The sequence below is a fragment of the Trichoplusia ni genome, chromosome 5, assembly GCF_003590095.1.
Source record: "Trichoplusia ni isolate ovarian cell line Hi5 chromosome 5, tn1, whole genome shotgun sequence".
NCBI lineage: Eukaryota > Metazoa > Arthropoda > Insecta > Lepidoptera > Noctuidae > Trichoplusia > Trichoplusia ni.
The window spans coordinates 8,342,322-8,366,209 of record NC_039482.1 but is presented as its reverse complement, the minus strand read 5'-3'; the positions used below and the strand labels follow the sequence as shown (position 1 = coordinate 8,366,209).

The following is a 23,888-nucleotide window of genomic DNA, read 5'->3' as shown; positions in this document are numbered from 1 at the left end:
TGACAATATACAGGTTTACTTGTAAAATGAAAAGAATTTGTAGGATCTTTAAGAGCAGTAATAATATAAGTCACCTGGCACTTCAGGGGTATTTTACATTTCTAAGCCAGTGGAATTGTCCGAAATGGTTACCGTGTCTTCAGAACAGGGGTAAAAGAAGAAACGTGGGTGGATTTTAGTCAGTAAATTGGCACTCCCTTTCGCTCAACCCAGTGTGTGATTACCCACCCAAAAAGGAGCATTTTACAAGTAAACCTGCACCGTATACAATAAATTATGAGGTCATAGCAATGACTAGCGAGGATCGATGATACGCAATAATGAAAATCCGAAAGATATTACTCTACCACATACAAAAGATACATAAACACACAAATACAAAGGCACCTCACTATTATATAAATGCACTTCTTATTGCTGACTTACTACGTACATATTGACATCGTTTATAAGGGAAAGTCCGATATTAAGACAATTATTAATTGTAATTTATCACTGGATGTGTAATAAAGGTTATGGATTTTCAGCAAGATTGTCTGAAACAACTGGTTACCGTGGCCCCAGTACACGAAAGGCAAAGGCATGTTCCTTACATGGATGGGTTTTAGTCAGTAATAGTCTGACACCTTCCGCTGAATATTAATTAAGAGCAGCGATTAATGTCTAATGCCTCTCTACGGAGAAAGAGGCCTTTTTCCATTAGGATGAGGTTTGTGAGTTGATATTGTTTTTAAAAATTAGAAATTTACAAAACTGTCATTATCGGACTTAACCTAATAACGAGTCGTAACACCACAATAAAGCAAGCAAACCAAGACAGACAAAAGCTAGTTGTAAACATCGATACATGAAGATCATAAGACAATATAGTCCTTAAACATACGTTATAAAGTATAAAATTGTGCGGCAGATACTGTACAATTGCACTCTTTGGACGCAATTTTTTGAACAGGAATATTTTTGTCCAATATATTAATGAAGCTTAAGACACGTATTTCTATATGACATCAAAATCATACGAGCATAGAGTTGGATTTAGAGGTAAGACGTAAAATTTGGTATTTAGGTAAACCGGTGAGATAGAAAGTAGATCTGAAGAAGGAAATTTCAGACGGTATATTGTTAAATTATGGTAGGACTAACAGACAAGATAGGAAACAGACCAGCTAAGATCAATGTCGAGAATCATACAAACACAAGTGGAATTTCATCTCAACTGGGAAGATAATGGAGAATTTGTTTTCTGTTTCAAGCGAATATAGACCTTATTTGTACTCCAAGACACGACACTGGCACTTATCCGGCTTATGAGGCACAAGTTGGAACCCTCGATCAACAGTTAACGACCCTAATAACACTGATTTCGGTAGTACAATTATTGTATTATTATTTTGACTGCACGGATAGCAGGGTGGTTGAGGTCACCACGCCAATCCCACTGTGCACGTCGTGTCGCGGGTTCGATCCCCGAGTAGGACAAGCATTTATTTGATCCACGAATGCGTTTTCCCGAGTCTGGGTGTCTGTGTGCACGTGATTTGTATGTTTGTGAAACCTACCGCGATACAAGGACTGAAATCCTTACTGCAGGAATCATTTGCAAAAAAATATATGATACCGAATCAATATTAAAAACAGAGATCAGTTGACTCCAGCAAACTCAACGACGGGATCTTGGAGTTTTAGCCAACATAACCCAACCTTAATAACTTTGCTTGGGTTAAGAGAATGGAAATAAAGTAAGAAGGAATGTAATCATTCGATTATCAACCGTCCGTCATAGACTTAAGGTTTATTTTGTACAGTACCTGTGAAACATACAGGATATATTTATTATTTAGTATAATAATACAATTAATTTGTAAAATACAGTAAAAGTATAATAAAAGCTAGTATTAGATATACAGAGTGTATTCATTACTTAATAAATACAGGTTGTTTTTGTTCGTAGTGTTTACGAATACATAATTTGTAAATATAGGTTAAAGTAGACTACATACAGGGTGTGAAGGAAATGCATAGTGATTCTAAATATAGTTTCTGCGTATGAAAGTGAACAATTTCATTTAATAAGTCATAGTATATTTCTGAAAGCCCTTTAGCTCCAGCGGTAACCATATTTATTAAGATTTTTCTTCTTAAGTTATTCAATTATAGTCCTCGTTATCGTTTTCGATAACGGCGACCTACCTTGGCACTTCCTAGCGTGAGCCCTGATGTGACTGGCTAGGCCGAGTTTGGATCTAAAAGCTCAGCCGCAAGCGCTGCAGTAAAGTTGACCCACATAATTGAGAGTATAGGTGTAAAGCAAATAATAGTTGTTTCTCAGAGCAGAAAAAATATTTAAAACCAGACCAAAACATTAAATAACTTACCAAAACTCCACGCATTTCGATAACACCCTGTACATAATGTAATAAATTAAAGTATTTATATACAGGGTGTTAGCATTATAACGGCGGCGGTTCGCGGATGCCCTCGCTGTGTCGCGTGCGCCCGGCCATGTCCAGGATGGCTTTGGCTTCGGGGTTCGTGTCCAGGACGCTCAGATCACGCTCGTCCTGGAAACAACGTATAGCAGAATGTAGGGTGTATAATAAAATGCAGGACATATAATGATATGTTGGATTTATAACTAAATGAAGGATAGTTCAGGAATAGGTAAGGGTGAATGAAAATTTAATATACCCTAATTACGTCTGTACTACATTTTCTACAATAACTATTTAAAATACCTGTTACTTAATAATCTTAGGTAGATAAATGTACCCAAGAACTAGTGAACTAAATGGAGATTTTCATAACCAACTAATTCTCTCGTCTACTAACTGGTACAACTTACATACCTACCTAACCTAACCTACCTACATAATCTTACATACAAATAAATTACTCTACACATATTACATGTACTCATAACCATTTCAAAACTACATACATCTCCGACGTTTATCAATAAACTTCTTTATCCAAATGTTCACAACATCTGACAATCAGTGTACTTGACATCTGGATGAACTTCTTTGTCCAAATGTTCACAATCTCTGACAATCAATGTAAATTTGACATATGGATGAACTTCTATAACCAAATGTTCACAACATCTGACAATCAGTGAGTATATTTGACAACTGGACGCGACAATTCTTACACACAGAACCGAATCCGACCGTCATTGCTACATTTGGCGTATCCGAAACTCATTAATCCGGCGGTTCGGGTCTGAATCCCATGCTCTGGTCGGTCTTCCTCCCTAATATCTCTAGGAACTGCCTCTCTTCCTTGTGCGTGTCCAGTACGCTGCTGCTTCTACTAGTGACTGACGTCATCTATGAGGTAGGAGAAGGTAGGATTAGGTAGGGTAGATGGCAAGGAAGTGTAAATCACACTTTGTGGATGTGCAAATTGCTAACAGAATATACCGGCATTGTGATGACGGAAATTGATAGAACATTCTTAAAGCAACATGTTTTTTTTAAGCCACGACGCAAAAAGAGGGGTGTTATAATTTTGACGTGTCTGTCTGTCTGTGGCATCATGGCTACCAAACGGATTGATGGATTGTTTTGTATTTAAGGTGAATTATGTGCGTTAAGGCGTTCAAAAGTTATCGGAGGGGGCTGAAAGTGGGGAAGAATAAACGAATGTCTGCAAACACATGCGAGTCTTTGCAATTCTGCTAAAGTTGATTTTATATGTAGGTAGGGGTTTATGAAATGTTTATTTTTTTCTCGTTAATGCTGATTTTACGTAGGTATGACGTCAGTCTTCCTTTATTGCGACAAGTTTCATGTCAGTTCGTTATTTGCTGAGATTATGTTAAAATTACTGCAGGGATGTTAAAATAATTGTTGACGGTTATTATAAGAGTCATGAGTGGATAAGGAATATTTTTAAGGATTATTGATTAAAGATGGCTAAAAATACGCAGATAGGAATCTAACGTACTCACATTGGTTACTTGTTATGTCTTATCACTCGTATGACTCGTATCTAGACTCGTGTTACAGCTCGCGTGATTGACCAATGTTGTAGGTCGCGTCATTGACAAGTGTTGCAGCTCGCGTCAGTGACAGTGTTGTAGCTCGCGTCATTGACCAGCGTTGCAGCTCGCGTCATTGACTAGTCTTGTACCACGCGTCACTGACACACCAAAAGGTAACTTACCGAATCCTTGTGTATAAGTGGCTTGTCCCCGACGCCCCAGACCTCGAGGCTCCGGATCCTGTATGTGGGCTCCTTGCTGAGCCTCTTGTAGCCCTTGTACGTGGTACAGGACTCCGCGCACGTGCCCTCGCCGAACGGGTCCGCGTTCACGAATATACCGCCGAAGTTGAACTGACCGCCCATTAGCTGCGGTTTGAAAAAATATAAAGGTAGTATTTTTTTATGTAGCCCACTGTGACACAAGGCTGGGCAAAGGTTTCCCCCAAATCCCTCTATGATTCTATATTCTGAGGCGCATGTAACCAGCCTACGCGGCAAGCGCTTAGATCGTCCCAATTTCTTAGGCCGCCCACGACGCGGTTATATGTACATATGACCACACTTCAATTTATCTTGTTTTTTTCATTTATGATTGAAGTTTTCATTGTAATAATTAAGGATCACACAAATTAATACAAAATCTTAATAGGGATATAAAATAGAATATCCTAATAATATTATAAACGTGAAGGTTGCTATGTATGTTTGTTCCCCTTTCACTCAAAAACCACTGAACGGATTTAGAAAAATCTTCATACACAAATAATTTTTAAATAGGATTACCACATAGGATAGTTTATATCCCGATTTCATGTACCCGTGAGATCATTTTGGCTAGTATTTTAACATTTTTTGTATACTCACCAATCCATTCGGCAACGTCTTAGCGTGGTGATTGATATACTGATAATGATTGTTGTAGGTCGTTGCCGGGTAGACGCGCATCTTGGGGGCTACTGTGAACAGGAACGAGTCGTCGGTGCCCGTGAAGTTGGGGCCCAGGGACCAGGAGGCGGGCGCGTAGCCCCCGAAGATGTAGCCCGAGTTGTCCTCGATGATGATCAGAGAGGCGCCCTGGTCTAGGATACGGCCTGGAGGACACGAATTGGAATGGAATCAAAAATCAATCAAGATTAAAAAAGTTTTTATGTCAAACTAGCTGTCTTGGCGAACTACGTACCACCTGACAGTCAATGTTTGCAATATTCCCATATTTTATCACCGTTTAAACCTGGACTTCCACGAATATTTCAGGACAAAAATAAGTCCAATCGGTTCAGCCGTTGTCGAGTTTTACGGAGACTAATGAAAAGCAATTCATTTTTCTCACGTTTTTATACACTCACTTTTTTTGTCTGTTTGTCGTTCCGTTTGGATTATGCCGGAGTTCTAATACGATTCCTTTAAGAATGCGTTATTAAGTATACGCGCGATGTGACTAAAAGTCGATTCCAACACAGCTTGCTAGTCTGTTGCTCCGGCTACGCGCAATCAGGAAGCGGAAAAGGGTGGTCAAATTTAGGTACTGACCATTGTGTATACTTACTTACATAAATGGTTTCTAATTTTGAGTTTGAGAAAAGGTCACACATGAACCACGTAAATCCCGTAAATTCTTTTTTTATCTTAAAAAAACAACGACTCTCACATTGAGGAATTTAATCCTTGTCACCCAGACTCAGAACAAGCATTTGTAGATTACACAAATGCCTGTCCTACGCGGGGATCAAACCCGCGTCACGTTTATCCATGCAACCTTACGTCATCTATAAAATATAAACAGATCTACCAGTACTGACCGACCATAGTGGAGAAGGACTCGCCGTGGATGTGCGAGGAGAAGAGGAAGCGCCACTTGTGCTGGTGCTGCTGCGGCAGGTGAGAGTTGAGCCACACGATGTGCGACAGGTCGATGAAGGCCGGGTAGTCCGGCATCGCGTCCAGACCTGACACAAGAAAATAATTGTATATTATTTCATCTAGCCCGACTTTTCTGCTGTATCCTACTGGAAAAAGGCCTACCCCAAGCTCTTAAACGATTCTATGTTCTGGATTGTAATATTAAAGTCTGGACTTTGAGACTGCGATCTATTAGTTTGTTTCGACATTTCTTTTCAGGTTAGTCAAATGGCAAATGTCGATTCCAGCGGTCTTAAAAAATCATTTCATTCTTAATATTTCGGTTCATTTAGAAACGGCGCGGGATAGGTTTTTTTTTTTATATAGCCTGCTTTAGGTCTCACTGCTGGATAGGTTATTATAGACTTTTAACCAGCAATTATAAGGAAAAAAGCCAAGACTATATTTTTTTATCTTTATACTTGTACTATTTATGATCATACCGTCAGGCATCGGCAGCAGCGACGGCATGGCGACGGGCGCCGGGCCCTCGTCCGGCTTGCTCTCGATACCGTACAGGTTCACGAACACCACCTCCGTCATCTGCAGCAGGAGCGTGTTGAACTGGAGCCTGGAATGTACCACGTGGAGTTAGTGGATGTGGGGGGGGGGTTTAAAAATAGGTCTACAATCATTTTTTTTTAATAAAACTTGTCTAATTACACATTTAAAACCACAATCAAATTATACCATTTTGCTAATTAAATCAACCTGATGACTTTTACTTTTCAGTTTCGACCGATACGGAGCTCAACTCATTTGATTCGTTTTTACGAAATTTCAACCTCTAAAAATATTGCTAACCACGTGGATTTTCATAAAAATCCTAGTCATATGCTCAGAAACAACCAAACTCAGAACAAACATTCATTATTCACACAAAGGATTGTCTTACAAGGGGATCGAACCTGCGACATATCGCGCACAGTAGACTTAGCGTGATGAACAACACCACTCGGCTATCCCTTCAACAACACTTCATACTTTCATCACTTACCATTTAGACAGTTGTGTGGCAGTGCACTGGTTGATAGCCACATCGGCGTCACCGTTAACACTAGCAGCGACCGCCTCGCCGAGCGCCTGCACGTGCGACGCGCGCCCGCGGAAACCCTTCGTAATCCACACTTGAGCACGCTTCGACGAAGACGACTTCAGTACTTTGATGAATGTCGAAGCTATGCTTTCGCAGTACTGAGAACAGATAGGTTACTAGTTAAGTATTTGAAGTTTTTAAATAGATTTTGTTGCAAAAAGGGTAATAGGTATCATTTTTATATGATAATTTCAGTTTTAGCTAACGTTGAGTGGACATTTCCTAACTGAACCACGAAAAACTCAGGCTTTATCACACTTTTCAAGTACAGACAATGAAACGATTTTGTGACACGTAAACAAATGCAGTGTTCCTCCTGGATTGGCCTTCCACTGTATACGAACATCTGATCCTATCGAGACAATCTTAGGCAATGACACGCGAAGAAAATGGGATCTTTTCAAGCCGACCCTTTCCTAAGTTCCGACTAATAAATTTTATATTTTGTACTAAAACTTCTAAGATAGAATCCTGGAACCTAATCGCATTAAGGACCAAGTGACGTCATCCTGACACCAAATGACTGAGACTTCTTTTGGTACGTAGCTTTCTTGTCTGTGTCCCCCAAGCGGCATAAAGATTAAATTAAATACCTTACAGTACGAAGGATGTTTTGATGAATGTTTGGGTAGATAAGTTTCTCACCTCTCTTAGTAACTGGTAAGGGAGCTCCACGGAGTCGTTGTAGTCCTTGCCGAGACTGTTATATGTCACCATCATCCTCTCGTCTGTTGTACCTAATCAAAAAAATACACTTTAAATTACAACCATCCCGAAAAATACGAGTGAGAAAACCGTTGCATCATTGAATAATTGTCATCTTAACGGTATTAACTATAAAACTAAAGAGGTTCGTTCTAAATATTAAGACTAAAATTGTTATCGGAGATTAATGAACACGTTTTCCGAGTTCATTTTTCATTGCACATATATTGTGACCGTTATATTACGCAATAAAATCCATTGTCTAGGGGCTTCTTAATTACAGCGCTTGTGTAGGAAGGCCTAAAGGATTATTTGGCCTATGGCAAACGCTACAACTACAACTATTAAGCACTATGAGGTTTATAAACTAAAAGTTACATTAAAAAGTTCTAAAAAGAACATTATTTTTCACGTAACCTATTCTGTGTCTCACTTCTAATGATACGATCACATTGCGATGGGTTCGATCTCCGCATAACACAAGCATTTAAGTAATTCACAAATGCTTGTGTCGAGTCTGGATGTCTCGTTTATGTTGGTGACACCGCGACAAAAGGATTAAATTTCTCTACTGCGGAAGTCGCTTGTTTTAGAAAAACACTTTGACTTTAGTCTGTTCTATCATTGACCACTGTATAAACAAATATATTACAAAAAATAATTTAATTGTTTTTGGGTATTCACTAACTAAAATTTTCGCATGCATTGCAAAGTCTATATTTTAAGGAGTGTATTGTTAGTATGTCCTGAGATTAAAAAGGCACATTACACTGATTTTAATAAAGCGATAGCTTTTATTTGTATATTTGTTACCTCTTCAAAATTAAATGGGTGGACCATTTTTTTTGTATATAAAATAAGATAGGGACGATGACTCGGTATAAGGGTCGGTATAAATATCTTTTTATTCCGTATGAGACGTATTTCAATTTTTCAATATCAGTTCGCCGAACAATAAAAATATTGCAGAGATTTGTATTGTTTAGGAGTGTGAACTATCAAAGTGACGTAACGAATTCACTCATGTTTGTGGGACAAAAATAAAAATACCTTTCCAATTTGAGTACAAAAACAATGTCATCATTCTTATTTGCGATCAACGTATCTGCCCAATCTAGGTTAACACGTTCTGACCAGGATCAAAGGGCCGATCAAAATTCTCGTATAAAATGACTATTCTAAAGCACTACTTGTATCTACGAGCTAAACTAGTCTGACCTACCTCTTACATTATAAACGTACAACTCTGCGAATCGGTTGAAGTCGCAGGAGGGCGCCTTCTCTGCCCCCGAGCCGAACAGGAAGTTCGAAAGGTACTGCGCCAGGCGGGGATCTATTTGGGGACCCCAGAATCTCTGAAACCACACACAAATGTATACACGTTACATTTGGAAGATAATTGTTTTAGTTGTTTGTTGTTTAGACTATTGACTAGAAATAAAATATAGAAAGATTTCTTTGCATCTCTACTCCAAATAAGAACTACTGACCCAAGTTTGATGTTGTTTTTGGGGGACTATGTGACAACTATTTTTTCGTAAAAAGAAAATAGAACCAGCAAAATCGGTTTATCCAGTCAAAAGTTTTAAAAATACTGGCGAATTGAGAACCTCCTCCTTTATGATATCGGTTGAAAGAAACCCTTGCGTCACAAAGCACTCGTGGAGCTTTTCTTACATCGTATCAAGATGATTTAGAAAAGTTCAAGTACATATCAATAGATAAAAAATGGCCTGCATCCATAATACCGAAGATGGTGTTTATTTGAAAAACGGCTAGGTTTAACTCAAAGAGCCCACACACACATATTCGTGTTATGAATAAATTATAATTGATTTTTACTGTGCTCACTCATTTAAGTTTTTTAACCGAAAGAATAGACAATATTTGGTAAAAGTTTTGATGCTTTTCTCGAACAACATTTTATCTATGTATGTGCAAAAATAAAATTAACTTCCAATTTTCACATAAAAATGACGTCAGAATCAATTGTTCAATGTTTCGAATAAAAATAGAACTGCGAAAAATGGGCCAGAAATCACTATATGCAGAAGTTTACACAAAAAGTATAAAAGTAACACCAATAAATAAATATTACTTCTACAAAATCTGACGGCAAATATTTCCGCGCTAACCACAAAAACAGGCAGAGCGGGAATATAAATAAAAACGCTCTCAACGTCAAAAGTTTATTTTCACAGCGCTCTATACCGAAAAATTAAGTGAAAACCGTTCAGTTGCCCAGTTTATAATAAACACGAAATTCCTGAAATTCCACAGGTTATGAGTTAAGACCGTTTTCCCTGTGATTTCGGTCGACGCTGTAATTAACTGAAGTTATTTTTGCTACGTTGCAGATTTAAGAAACTATGTAACGTTTTTCGAGTTTCAAATTAAGCTATTACTATTTAGACTGTATGCCCAGAACAGAGAATCGTGGAAGGATTTGGGCCTTTGCCCAGCAGCGGGACATAGTGAGCGGGATAAAAAAAAATCGACTGCAAAATTGTCACGAAAAAAATCTAGAATTATGCTAAATAAGGAGAGTAGTTATAAACAATTAATCCTAGACCCAAAATATGGATTTTTTAAATGACTTTTCGACAAGCTTGCGGAGTGCACGTACCTATCGGTGCTAACTTCATTTGGTCAGGGACCACACAACATACCAAATACTAGAAAAATAAAATTCTTATCCCGTCTTCCTGATGGCCTACCACCAATAAAACTCTTATTTATGGAAGCAACAAGAGGCTGGTTGTGAGGTATAGCCAATTGAATCACCTGAAGAGATAAGGTATCCGTATGTTCATGACAGATATAGAAAGTAGACGCTATCGTCCGGTTGCCATGGTAACCGTGAACCTAGATGGCTAGATGCAACGTTTATCGAAAGACTAATAAATGTGAGAAAAACCGGGATAAATCTTAATTGTAGCTTTAATAATATTCCCGAGGTTAACGATATGTTTCACACGACCAAATAGTCTAAACATCTAAGAAAACAGCTCAAACGAAAGCACAGATTCACATTTTTAACTATTTTGTTTTATTAGCCTATCAACTTGGATATAATTTAATAACAAAGTAATAAACGCCTTTACTATGAACACTAAAACACATAGTAAATGTCCTTAGTATTGAAAAAACGAAACAAAGCACTATACTAATAGTGGCATCTCTCTTCCGCAACGGTATCCGTCCTGGTTTGAAAGTTTGTTGTAAGCGTTTAGGGGTTAAAGAAATATGTATGTGCTAAACATTATATTTAACAATTTTAAAATAGGCCAAAACATACTTTTAGTATTAAATATACTTTAATATATTTTGACGAGGAAAAAAAACGGATTGTTGTCAGTCAGAACACATTTTCTAAATTTCAAGGATAACTGTGACGGATACCAGAGTGTTATGGGTCACCACGCCAAACCCACATGAGCGACGAGCATTCGCGCGTGAACCATGCATAGAAACCAAGTCTGGTGGTAAGTCTTTGTGTATGTGACTTGACATTTTGTGAAAACCCTCGCGACAATAGGAATAAATTACAAAGAGTAGTTCTTAAAAAAACCCAATCACTGTCAGACATATTTTGATAAATTATCTTCTTGATATTTGCTCCTGCCTCCTGTTTACGGGGTGCATGGTTATCTTCAACATATTCTATGGAAGACGTGTACTTCAAACCATTGTTTAGGTTTGGGGCCACGAAATATACGGGACAAAGAGCACAGGTTACTGTGAAAATACGAGAACTTAAGGCATTTTTCTTAGTCTCCTAAATAGCTTTCGGCTTTAGAAGCAAATACGGAAACAGATAAGAATTTGCTGATACCTCGGTAACATAATATTTATTTCATATGTGATAACGAAATATTTTATAAAAGACGGTAGAACAAAATTAACTAAGAGACCTACTTCAATGTTTTTTTAATTCCATTTAAAAACGTCTTTCATTTAATTGTGAGCATAACTTCATAATGTAGGGCGAAATGTTTTTTTTTCTAATTCAGAAAATTGCACACGATTAGCGATTTACTATCCCTAATAATAAATGATCTTTCTATAACCTAAGACTACAAGCATCTTAACACATTTCTCGCTAACCTCATGGCCCTACCCGTACCACAAGATTCCGGCTCACATTGTTGAACATAAACACATTCGTGACGTCACAGGTGGGTGGTAGCGATCAGTCTGGACAGGCGGATTTATTGCCGCGGTCGCGAATCGATCCGATACCCTGTTTAGACGATTAGTGTTACGAACATCCGTAGAACAAAAGAATTGATGGAAATGCCTTTTGAATGCCGAAGGAAGAGGGCTACGTGCATACCTTACACGTTAATACCTTAAACATAGTCTAGAGCAAGACGTTAAGTTATGACAGACTCTCAACGGCTTAAAATGCCCTGGGCGCTTTCTACTGCAATCCCGATAAAATAAGGAAAACTGTTAGATAGACAGTACTAAAAAAAGAACTCGCTTTATATTTATGAAACCTTTTAACACAAAATTTGGACTCGGAAAACTACAATAATGGCATCATCATTTTATTTAAAAAAAGTAAAAGTTTTCAATAGCGGCTCACTAGCGTAGCCTGAGTATCACTTCCGCTTAGTTTTCTATGTTCTGTGCAAACAGCTACTTGACAAATTTATTAACAAGAAGAATTAATTTGTAAATGGTTTTTAGTCGAATAACAGGTAATTTAGGCGATTAGTAGGATACTGAACACTATTCACCGTTGAAACGTTTAAGAATTATAAGCTTTTTAAACTTATACTGAAGTACTGTATGTTTCAAACATTACTTATTTACTGAGTTGTATGGACCAAGGTCGTATGGGTCAAGATTAAACGATGACAATTGACAACATTATTTAAGGGTAGGCTACGAGATTTAGACTTGATAAGTTCCATACATTGGTAAATTAAACTGTTAGAAATGTAATTAGCCAAAAGCTAGCTTTAATTAATTTATATTAAGAGGCTGTCGTAGAGTTCCGTAATTACTTTAAACATCAGTCATCTTTAATAATCGACTCCAAGAAACATGATGGCAAGTTTCATATCTTCAAAAATGCATAACCTAAAAAACTATGTCAAAAATAGACACACCGCACAAAAGCCCAATCACTAGATAGCACAACAAATCAAGCCGGCAATTAACTAAAAGAACAGGAATTACAAAGAGCAGACTAATAGACGTCTGGGATACATTAGTTGATTGCTGATAGCTACCGACGGTGATTAACGTAGGACGCTTATGTAATTACTGGGTAGAAAACTGTGGGACGGTGTATACATAGTTTAAAACTAGAGAAAATTTAGTACTTGTTGCTGAACTGAACTTTGTAGTCTTTTTAATTTCAAACCAGGGCAAAAAAGGGGATATTATAAAAAAATATATAAGGTTTAAGAATAAGGGGTAATAATATCAACGCTGTGTCCAGTGACTAAAATAGTCTATGCTTGCTAGATTTCAAAATGACATTGGAGAGAAAAAGCGCTTCAAAAAAGACTCTGTTTTTCTTTAAATATTCCCATTGACATCGAAAAAAACTATATTCAAGAAGTTATTCCACGATACTTAACATCGGGCTGATCTTCTGTCAAAAAGCCCAAAATTTTTGGATAATTTTATATTGTTCAAAATATTTGAACTTCTTAAAGAAAAATATATATTTTGAAGTTTTTATTAATATTTAGAATTCTAATCATCTGTAGATACAAAGACGTGACGGGAAGCGTTAATCCATCTTAATTCAAGTGATGTCAAGTCTAGGAGTGCTAGTATCTGCACTATCAGCCAATTCGCACAGCGTTACTTTTATCAAACTGTTGGCTTGATCTTATCTCCGTAATAAACCGCGAATTGGTTTTTTATCTATTTTTGGATGAAATTCGCGGTGTGATATTGTATGCATCTATACTTATCTGAAGTGTATGATTCATATGTTTGTCTAAAATCATGTGTTTATGTTTAGGTATGCTAGACATATCTTGTCACAGAGCATACCAGCGAGAATTGAAATAGCAAGAACACGCATGGCTTGTATGCTTTTTATGAAACTACCTTCATCGATGTACCAAACCAATGGTTTTGATTGTTTGTTTTCAAAACTCTTCCATTTCTGCCTTTTTAGAATCTCGTCATATTTTTAGATTATTGATTAGCAATTCAAACTATTTTAACAATATTGTTTTATAAATAAGGCGATGGTGGATTGGCCTGGATTCTCTTAACGAACTGGACACTCGCAGCTCATGAGAGAAACAAGTGGAAGAAGAGTAAAGAGATCTTTTCCCAGCAATGGGACATTTAAGACTAGTACTAATACTATTTTAGGAAAGCTGAAACAGTCCAAAGAATCTATATTTTACGACCTCTGTAACTAAGGCTATACAATCCTCGAAATATCATCATAAAACCTATATACGGATCACAAATTGGCAAAACCAATGGCCGCGCCCCCAGACAGAGGCAAATAAATTAAACGTACAGACAAACAGCACGATGACGTCATACTAAAGCCTGCAAACACGACGGAAATATCGAACAAACAATCGGCCAAAATAATGTGGAGTAGAATCACCCCTTTTCTGTAGTACCATTGAATTTTCGGGAGGTGTTAAAGCTTCATACTACTTGCATAAAGTTCTTGTGTATGAGATGACAGGTCAAGATTATGACTCTTCGAAATAGAAAGTCATTTTCATGCGTGAGTTTTCTGGATGCTAACATTGTAGAAATATCACTTGGCTAGAAAAGCCGGTCTGGAGAAAAAGCGCTTATGTGAACCACGATTGCTTTTCCTGATTCTGGCTGTCTTTGTCCTTGCGCACAAGGATAAAAAAAAAAGTTCTGAGGTTTAAAAAAATAGCATCCTCTACAAAGCTTTAAATTATCCGTACTTAAACGAGTTTAATAATGTACCTAGGTTACTTCCCAAAAAAAGAAACCACAAAAAGTATAGATCCATTAAATCGTGTCAACACCTGACTCTATATTTTGACAACTCCGAGTACTTACACTCCACCTAAAGTGTGCTCTGCCAAAGCGTTTAACAAACCATATCCCGTACGACCATTTCGCACTAAATATTCTATTTCCAACAAAGTTTACACTCAGCCGTCGGTCTATGGAGGTGTAAATCATTTTGCGAGATGCCTGGTTACGTACACGCCGACTATAAAACGCCTGGAGTAGACCACGAGTGTTCACGCCTTATAAATGAGCCCACTAAAAATATCGACGTAAGGTATGGCTGACGGCCATATTTTTCTCCCGTTACAAAAAAGTAAAAGTCGGAGAAAAGATAAATGCTGGATTTGTTTGGCGTTTGTTGGGAAGTTCAATTTCAGGAGCTATTGACATGGAGTTATATTTTTAAGCCTTTACAGCTAGATTTTGTCCTGGATTGTCATACTAGCTGAAGTCAGACTATCTTTAAATTAGGATGTACAGATAAATAGACATTTGTATCACTTGGTTCAGTGATATTGTAAATGCGGCATTTAGACATGGAACACACACAAACCCTTCTCCAACGCGTGGATGAAGCCCTCTGTGGTAATAAGGGAAGTAAGCTATACGACTTGGCCTATCATGCGGTCAAGCTGATACGCTAAATCCAAAAAATTTATAGCCAAATGCAAAAACGACGCGCAGAAAAACAACCCATAAGTGTCTTGCTGTCTTAGTCGTTGTTAAATTAAATACAAAGACAAAATATACATATTTAAAAACTCCTCATAACTAGCATTTTCATCTAGTAGTCTTACATGCACCCAGCTTTTAAACACATACCCATATACAACGGCTAATGAACAATTGTTTACAAAGGTCCACTATTCTTGGCTGGCAAGCTCCTAACTGCGTGTAAATTGTTACAGCTTCCTTATTGATATGGAGTGATGATTTATGAAGTCTACCGTCTTCTAAGGTCGACCCGTATGTTTAGTTCGAAGTTTACTAAACATACAGACTTTATGCTTCTTCGAGTATGGCAAGACCGTCATGTATGGGCTGAAGGAAGTCTTCGACAATCTACCACTTGAACCTACAATTGAATCTCAAAGTCCCCGAGGTATACTGCCACTTTTGAAAGTAAGAAGAAGAAAAAGTTAAGACTTTAAATTGTCTTAAGTGTGCATAAATGGCAAAAAATATCTATAGGGGATTATTAAAAAAATGACATATATGGACAGATAAAATTAACCTTGTTGCGACAAGGTTAATTTGGTCTGTTAGATTAAGTAAAATAATAGTCAAATCCGCAAAATTCCTCATCTCGCGATTCTGCAGACCATGTTTCAGCCATCTTAAATTTCCATTTTCTACTCTACATCACGCATCTGTTTTGGTTTTCTTTTATATACAAAATTGTATACATCACAAGACTCGTGACCGTGAGCATGAAAGGGTACAAAATATCGATAATATTTAGCATAAACAGTGAACGCTAAATAAATCTTAGCTTGCGATGTTTACGAAAATGTAACAAAATATATATGTTCTCAGTTTTTGCAGAGATTAGGGAAAATTCATGAACACTAGACCTATTTTCGATCTTCAGCCTGCCCAGCCAGTTTGTCCTACACTTCTATGATGATGATGACACACTTGAGCAATTACTAGGACCAGAAAAATAACCGCTGGTGCTGAAGATGTTCAAGTTTATCACTAATATTAGGTTCCATACCACCGGAGTCATGAAAGTGCCCACCGGCAAGACAACGAAAGAGCCTTCGTTTTTGCTTAGTTGAGATCGTTGGAATGTTTGTTGTTTTTTAGACAGCAAACCAATGCGTAAAAAGCGGACCCAGTAAATTAATAAGTGCTCTTCTACGCATTCTAAAAAAAAACAAGCCTTTACTAAAAAGACGGTTGACTTTATAGAAGTAATTTAACTGATAAATGTTGCAAAACCTTGTTCACTTAGACTAGTTAGGCCAAGTTTAAATCGCAGACGCTTTGGTTGGTTTAGCTTCGTCAAAACTTTTTAATTTAATTTTTGCCAGAGTCACTGACACCAGTCGACATCCAACATTAGCACAGAAATGTGACTTAAAGTGTGATATTGGGACCAATGTTTGAAAAAGAAAATAATATTGGAACCAGTATTTGGAATGAAGCATAACGTTGGGACCAATATTTGCAGTAGAGCTAATGTATTGAGCAATGTTTGTGATCGCGTAAACAGTACCATAGTTGATACTAATTAGAGTTTTGACAGGTCGCCAAACGTGCTCCACGGCCTAATGGTACACAACCGAATTAGATTATGGCGTCTTAAATATTGACCGATCGAACTGCTTGTGAGAATAAAACTGAGTGAGCGTTAATTATACGTGCACTTATTAATAGAAAAGTTTCTTTAATATTGTACTTTTTTTGTGATGGATAGATGTTAGGACCAGGTTTTTAGATAATTTATTTCTATACATTTTTAAATAAATAACAAACTCTACTATTAAGCCTTCGCCTAAGAACCACAATATGGGCCGACTTGGAGCCTTCGTGGGGAAAAGGGAGCCTACCACCAAGACTTTGCCCTATAACATACTTAGACAAGTATATTGTGTCCCACTGATGGGCAAATGCTGCCCTTCCATCTATGCTAGTCTATGGCCAACCGAGGGCAGTTATCTGAAAACGAATGGCTTCGTGCTGACATTTCTATTCTGCTGCATAATACTTTTCGTGTAAAATGCAATACAATTAATATGCGAAGATCCATTGCGTATATTTAGATTTGAAAGATTCAATATTTCGATCGAAATTCTTTTTATAAACGTGAACATTACTTTCGAACATTCTGTGCTTTACGTGCAAAACTACCAAAAAGTGGGAAAATCAGTGCACACAAAACTGTAAAACAGGCATAAAATAGAAAAATATAAAACCAGGGTAAATTGTTAAGACGTAGATTGTAAGATCAATATACCAACGATGGGAAAGCTAATAACACCTACATTTGGCGGAGAAAATGCAATTGATTAAAGGTTTAGGAGAAAATTTCATTCCATTCACATTATATTTCATTTAGGATGAGTAGAGGTTTTATTTCTTTTGCAGACGAAAGATTTGTATCAGTTTATTCCAAAAAAAGTGAATAATTTCAGCTTAGGTAAGCACAGGTTAAACCCTTGTGCAGTTTTACAAGATTATGCATAAGTTAACTTTATTGCTTATAGGAAAACATGCTAATTTTCCGGTTCAAATAACTTATTTCCTTTATTTTATTGAAATACCTATAACAAATCCTTGAGGACTCGTAATGACAGTTGAAAACTTTGAAGCTTTGCTTTTAAAAGAAGCATGCGTCACGCTATGGGAAAGCAAGTCAAAAAACTAAACTCAACCGTTTAGATTCGAGGAAAAAATCAATTGAGTATAATTTAAAAACCAAACACAAAAAAGACAAGGTACGTAAAAAACTAGCTAGCGGAAAAAACTATCAGGTAACAAATGCAACAATCTAAAAAAAAATAGTATAAAACCACCACCTACATAAAAACTAAAGCTTGTACTAAAAACAAAAATGTATTAACACAAGATGTAAATAAAATGGGACAAACTGGAACTTAAAAATAAGTTACTACATACAAGTTATTTACGTGAAATGATTGTCAATGTACTCATATGACCTTTCTTAAATCTAAGGGCCTGTTTCACCAGTCAGCCATCATAACATAAGTTCCCGAAAAATCATTTGACAGATTTTATCATACACAGAATGACCAGTTTTTCAATTTATCTGCCAGATAGAGACTTGTCAGTGATTTTTTTTGGGACTAGCCCGCCACATATTGTAATTACCTCATTGCAACTTCTGTAATCATCTACAATGAAACCAACGAAAACCACCGAAACACTTAAGTTCGGTGTGTCCCAGGGGAAACTAACTGCCTCGGAACCAAGTCAGTGATTGTGACACAGGCGCTAAAAGTTATATTTGGATATAATAGATCCTTCAGATACGAGGTATTTTAAATTTTCAAGACCCTACGATTCTAGACCGAAGGACGCGTCTTATGCAGAAAACGCGTCCTGTCTCCGTCTTTTTCGGAGTACACTACACGGCCTTCCTCCTCATCACTTTAGAGAACTAAGCTCTTAAATTACAAATAAATATATGTATGCTTCAATTTGTTTTTGCGTAACCACTTAGACTATTAATCGAAAATACGAATGATAGGGCCTTAATTTTAAGACTAGATAATTCGTTCCCCTGTTAAAATAAATTGAACTCTCAGCTTAGCATAAGGGGAAAACGCTCAAAACTGATGAATAGATAGTTAGTAAATAGTGTATGTACATATTTAATTCACAAAACACAAAACACGATGACATGATCGTCCACTAACTCCATCTATTAATGTAAAATCAAACTAACACACGAAAACATTCGTATACCCTCAATAGTATCGAGGTTCGTATGAGTACATTGTCATACAAGGATCTAATACAAATTACATGTATGGAATGTGTATGATAACTTACTGGGCCTTGTATGTAATATGTTTGATTGGTGATAAGATTGCATCAAATCGTAAATCGTGAGTCAACGCGTCATTGCGTTTAATGCAAATAGTTTTCTTTCACATCGCGATTTATGGCATACTTCGTGAATTCAATAAGACAGAATTATATTTATTTTCAAGAAAAATACAATTGTGATATACATTTTTTTTCTCGGTGTGTTTGCTTTTGTATTTTATCCCATACCGAGAAGTGTACGCTTATTCATTATTCTTATTCAATGTAGCTCAAAGATTGTCACAACTATTTTTATAACAGACATGACAATTTGGTTTTCATACCGTCCATCTTCAAAGCCGTGACAATTTTATTGGTCTGTCTTGTGATCTGTGCCAATATTATAGACTTTTACAGAAAGACTGTTGCCATTAAGGAAGCCAGACGCCGTTATTCACCATGCATGCTAAACCGTGTCTATTTTTTTAGTCTGTCTTCTGACAGTGATCTGTGCCTATACTATAAGCTTTTAAATAAAGACTGTCGACATTGTTGAAGCGAGATGCCGATATACATTATCATAGCAGCGTCCCATTAACCAACAGCTACACTCCTCTTTCAGAGCTTGTAGTAGGGGAGCAGATCACAGAACTATCTATGACCTCTTTTTACTCAACGGCATAAGCTGAGCGAGGGTCATCTCGCATGTTTGTGACGCATATTTTTTTCCTATTTCATTCTTTTCGTTTATATGTATATTTGCTTGTCTGTTTTGTGTCCTATATGCGTCATAACCGCGAATAAAACTACAACGTTCTTACAAAATCGTATCACCAACCAAATAAAAAACTAAACCGAAAAAAAAATAACAAAATGAACACACTTCTAGTAACACTGCGTCTACTTTTCCACTCACGATGAGATCCTCCTCTCGTATTTTGTCCGAGTTCTTGCTGGCTGACCTGAAGGTGGTCGCTAGGTACTTCTGTTCGTCTTTCGTAAGGAGTGTGCATTTCGCAGCAAGCTTTTTGCTTGTGTTGCCCATTCTGGAAAGGAATTAGTGATTAGAGGAGTTTATGATGTTGGTAAAGTATTGAAATAGTGGAGCCAGTTCAGCTTCATGTTTCTGGAATGATATTAACGATAGAGACTTGGTTTACTTTATCTTTTTAAAGTATTTCATATTTTCGATATCGTTCGTTACAGCTGCAGTTGACGTGACTATAGGCATTCACAGGTAGATACAGCCACGTCTGAAAGTAACCCTGAAACTTTTTGAGAAGGAACTTCGTTAACTAAATTCGAAGTATCCTCGTTGCGATAGAATCGTATCAAACGAGTTTGTAACTAGTATGACTTCTTGGAAGCCATTTCCTTATAAAATTTTACAAAAACAGTCAAATGCTAAAAAAAATGAGGGTAGTCCAATGAACTTAGTACCGTGAAACTCTTGCGATTCTGGAAGAAAGATGGTTATGTACAATTTTACTCAAAGGAAGAAGGTAGTGGTAGGCCTACTAAACACTTATCTCTCAACGATTCATCTAACACGCGGTCACACGCCGCTATCACAGTCTCAGTCGCCTCATGACGACATCTAAAGACAACCCGCGTCATTTGTTTATTTACCTAATTTGTATAAGTTACGTAAAACTCGTCATCTTTGTGATGATAATAGATCGTTGAATGAGTCTGGTGATCACGAGGTTTTGTTGTACATTACGAAACTTATTGCTGCTCATAGTCCGATTTGCGGCAAAAAGGACGGTAAGTCCAAGACTTGATAAGTTGCTGTTAATTTGTGGTAAGTGAAAGGTCGATCAATGAGACGCCGTCTTTGTCACTTAAGAAATACATTTATAAAATTGGAACTGGAATAGACATGAATTTAAGAAAAATAATAATAAGAACGACTTCAAAGCTCTAACATTACCAGGCTAGCATGAGTGGCAAAAGTCAGTAGCAACCTCATTGGGGAAAATCCAGTCCATTTTGATTTATCTGACGATTTACCCTAGATTAGTTAAACATCGATAGGCACTTACATAACGAAGATAAGCCATATTGCATAAAACCTGTTATATCCCACGTTTTGGGGAAAACCTTCACCATTTAAATTACTTTTCTTCTGCAGTACTTGATTAACAAACAATTCTCGAATATCAGTTACCATTACTTGTACAAGGATACTAGTCTTAACGACTTATACATACGACATACGAGAATAGCTACAGTGCTGCAGCGGCGGCTTCAATATAATCGATTGTGGGGTGTCTTGATTGTGCAGCTGGTAGATACTCAATACTTTATTTGCACTCCACAATGTATATACATATTTGTTCATGACAAAATAAACTTAAGAGCAACAATTGCGGACCCTGTCGCGCACGGCAAAGTAGGAGAGAGGAGAGCGGCTGAAGAAGATTTAAGAACAGAAAACAATTACAAAACGTTTTACTGTTTATATCTAGACAAGGGGCCTGTTTAAAGTGGTCTAAAAATTACTTTAAGTATTTCTACACGAAACAGAAGCATTCTATAAAGTGATCTCTTGAGTTACTTTCCCCTGACTGTTTCATTAGATTAAGTCAAGAAAGATTTAAGCAATCTCTTTCCCTCCTGGATCCTTCAATATGCTCACGATAACAAAGTTTATGATCTAGGTCTAGGATCTGAATTATTCTGAATAACCCCTGACACCTTTGCATGAGCAACTAAAACTTGGCAATATAAAAGGAGACTACTAGTCTTAGTAAATATAAAAGAAATATAATCAACTAATTAATACCAGTCCACAAAGAATAAACTGTAGCGGTTGTAAATTAGCATATACTAACACTAGTGGCTTGTAAACGTTTCTGCTAAAATATTTATTAGAATAAACTTTCAGGTGGCCATAATTTATTACTAATATAATGATGGGTATAAATGTTTTCAGATCCGGGAGCTATTTTTAGCTTGGATACTGGATTATGTTTGTAATATTGAAAAGTGTGTTTGGAGGTCTTGTTTAAAGTATGTTAATACTAAATATAGTAAAGAGATTGATCATATAGAATATTCTTAATTAATAGGAACGCAATCTCACATGTCAGGGTGCAGCAGTATTGTTTTGTATGTATTTTTGTTACTTACCCAGATTTTTGTTTTACTCACATCATGAATCATATTTACTTGGTAAAAGGGATTTCTAATCTATTTTATTCTATTAAACTTAGTCTCTTATGCTAAAGACAAGTAAAATAGGGTGGGTGTTAGCTTTAGCTTCATTTAATATAAATCCATTGACTACTAAGCAATGAATTAAAATACAAGTCTGTAACAGGCAACAACAAAGTTCCTTAACTAATGAATAAAAAATATCTTTTCTTTTAGAGTTAATTAATATAAAATGTACTTAATTCAAAACTTGTCTGACATGATTCACATCAAATACATATGAAACTATATGCTCTTGCAATTTGGATTTTCCAAGTTGCAAGTTTTCTACCGTCTACCTACATAACAATTCTAAGAGGAAACTACCGTAATACACTGATGAATATTTCAGGATAATATAAGATCGAGCATTTATCTGAAGTCTAGTCTAAGAACACTAAATTAAGTTTTTATTTTTGATAAATGGAACATTTTTCTATACCAACAGTTGACACAGAGATCATGTGATGTTTTCTTTGCACTTCATTAGCATAACAGAAAGAACCTTGTCTAAGCCCACCTTGAATCAGTGCAGGAAGATAAAGAAATAGAAATACCTTCTAAACTTGCGCTGAATGGAATATACGACATGTATTTTCCTGATTACCAAACAAGGAATGCAATGTCACGTATCAACTGCGAACGGCCTTACATAAAAATAATGGACAGATTTTAAATAATTAAATAAATCTTTACTTAGACTTTTTTGAATAATAATACATAAAAAATGGTTTAAATTAATCAATTCATCTCGGTAAATGCCTGAAATATTTAACTTAAATATAATCTAACTCGTAAACATAACAAAAACATTACCTTTATCGATAAAAATAATAACGACAGTTGCTCTACACCGCACACAATAATACTTGTTTATTATATTTAAAACTTTTACAACACATAATCTCGAGTATTCCACATTGTTATTCTAACTTAAAAAGATAACATGCCGCTGAAATTATTGAAATAATAAATCAATATTTTTTGACAAAATTAATAAATTAGGTTACCTGTCAACGTCAATGTCAAGAAATATTTTTTTAACTTTTCCGCCACTCGGAAAAGGTATTTGAACTGCGTCACGACTTTCCGCGCGAAACGACTACCGCTCGTCGCCGCGTCAAAGCGACTGTTATCACGTTTTTGGTTTTAAGTACTGGAATAAACCACCATAGAATACAAATATTGGTTTATTTCTCCTCAGCCTTTATTGATTGAACATTCTGTCTTGTTCAAAATTCATAGCCATGATTCTTGTTATACAGTTTTAGAAAATAATTAACTGAGAAATGCGTTTGGTCTATTTCATTCATTCATCTCGACGATCCATTAGCGTGAATCGACTGTGTAAATAAACTTTAATCACGAGACTTTTTCTTACTTCCTTTGATCTTATATTGGACGACTTTAATTGGTAACAGGAATAAGAATAACATACATTAAGTAAATGGTTTTTAAATTTATTGGTAATTGAAAATTATTATGTACACATTTGTTCGTAATGAAATATGGCAAG

At 36.5% G+C, this 23,888-nt stretch overlaps 1 protein-coding gene across 3 annotated transcripts; it reads right to left on the bottom strand.

Annotated features, from left to right (window-relative positions):
• Positions 1 to 1,758: 1,758 nt before the first annotated feature.
• Positions 1,759 to 23,503, bottom strand: LOC113494350 (TLD domain-containing protein 1-like). 3 transcript variants are annotated; one of them, XM_026872658.1, is made up of 10 exons: positions 23,383 to 23,503; positions 20,058 to 20,220; positions 8,910 to 9,042; positions 7,628 to 7,719; positions 6,884 to 7,080; positions 6,330 to 6,457; positions 5,787 to 5,933; positions 4,852 to 5,078; positions 4,168 to 4,353; positions 1,759 to 2,561 (listed from the first exon to the last, which is right to left on the bottom strand). In XM_026872658.1, the coding sequence occupies exons 2-10, from the start codon at positions 20,217 to 20,219 to the stop codon at positions 2,451 to 2,453; spliced, it is 1,383 nt and encodes a 460-aa protein (XP_026728459.1). In that variant the 5' UTR covers position 20,220; positions 23,383 to 23,503; the 3' UTR covers positions 1,759 to 2,450. The 3 variants fall into 3 exon arrangements, with proteins under 3 accessions (XP_026728459.1, XP_026728457.1, XP_026728460.1); XM_026872656.1 differs by lacking the exon at positions 23,383 to 23,503 and adding an exon at positions 23,189 to 23,290; XM_026872659.1 differs by lacking the exon at positions 23,383 to 23,503 and adding an exon at positions 23,189 to 23,290 and having other exon boundaries at positions 20,091 to 20,220.
• Between the last annotated feature and the right edge of the window lie 385 nt (positions 23,504 to 23,888).

What these genes read in the sequence shown, in the direction of transcription:
- LOC113494350 (XM_026872658.1), bottom strand. Translation starts at nt 20,219, where the DNA reads ATGGGCAACACAAGCAAAAAGCTTGCTGCGAAATGCACACTCCTTACG. An exon ending in GTCCTTCTCCACTATGGTCG is followed by an intron (nt 5,079 to 5,786) that starts GTCAGTACTGGT and finishes CGTGTCCTCCAG; the next exon opens with GCCGTATCCTAGACCAGGGC. An exon ending in CACTTATACACAAGGATTCG is followed by an intron (nt 2,562 to 4,167) that starts GTAAGTTACCTT and finishes CGTTGTTTCCAG; the next exon opens with GACGAGCGTGATCTGAGCGT.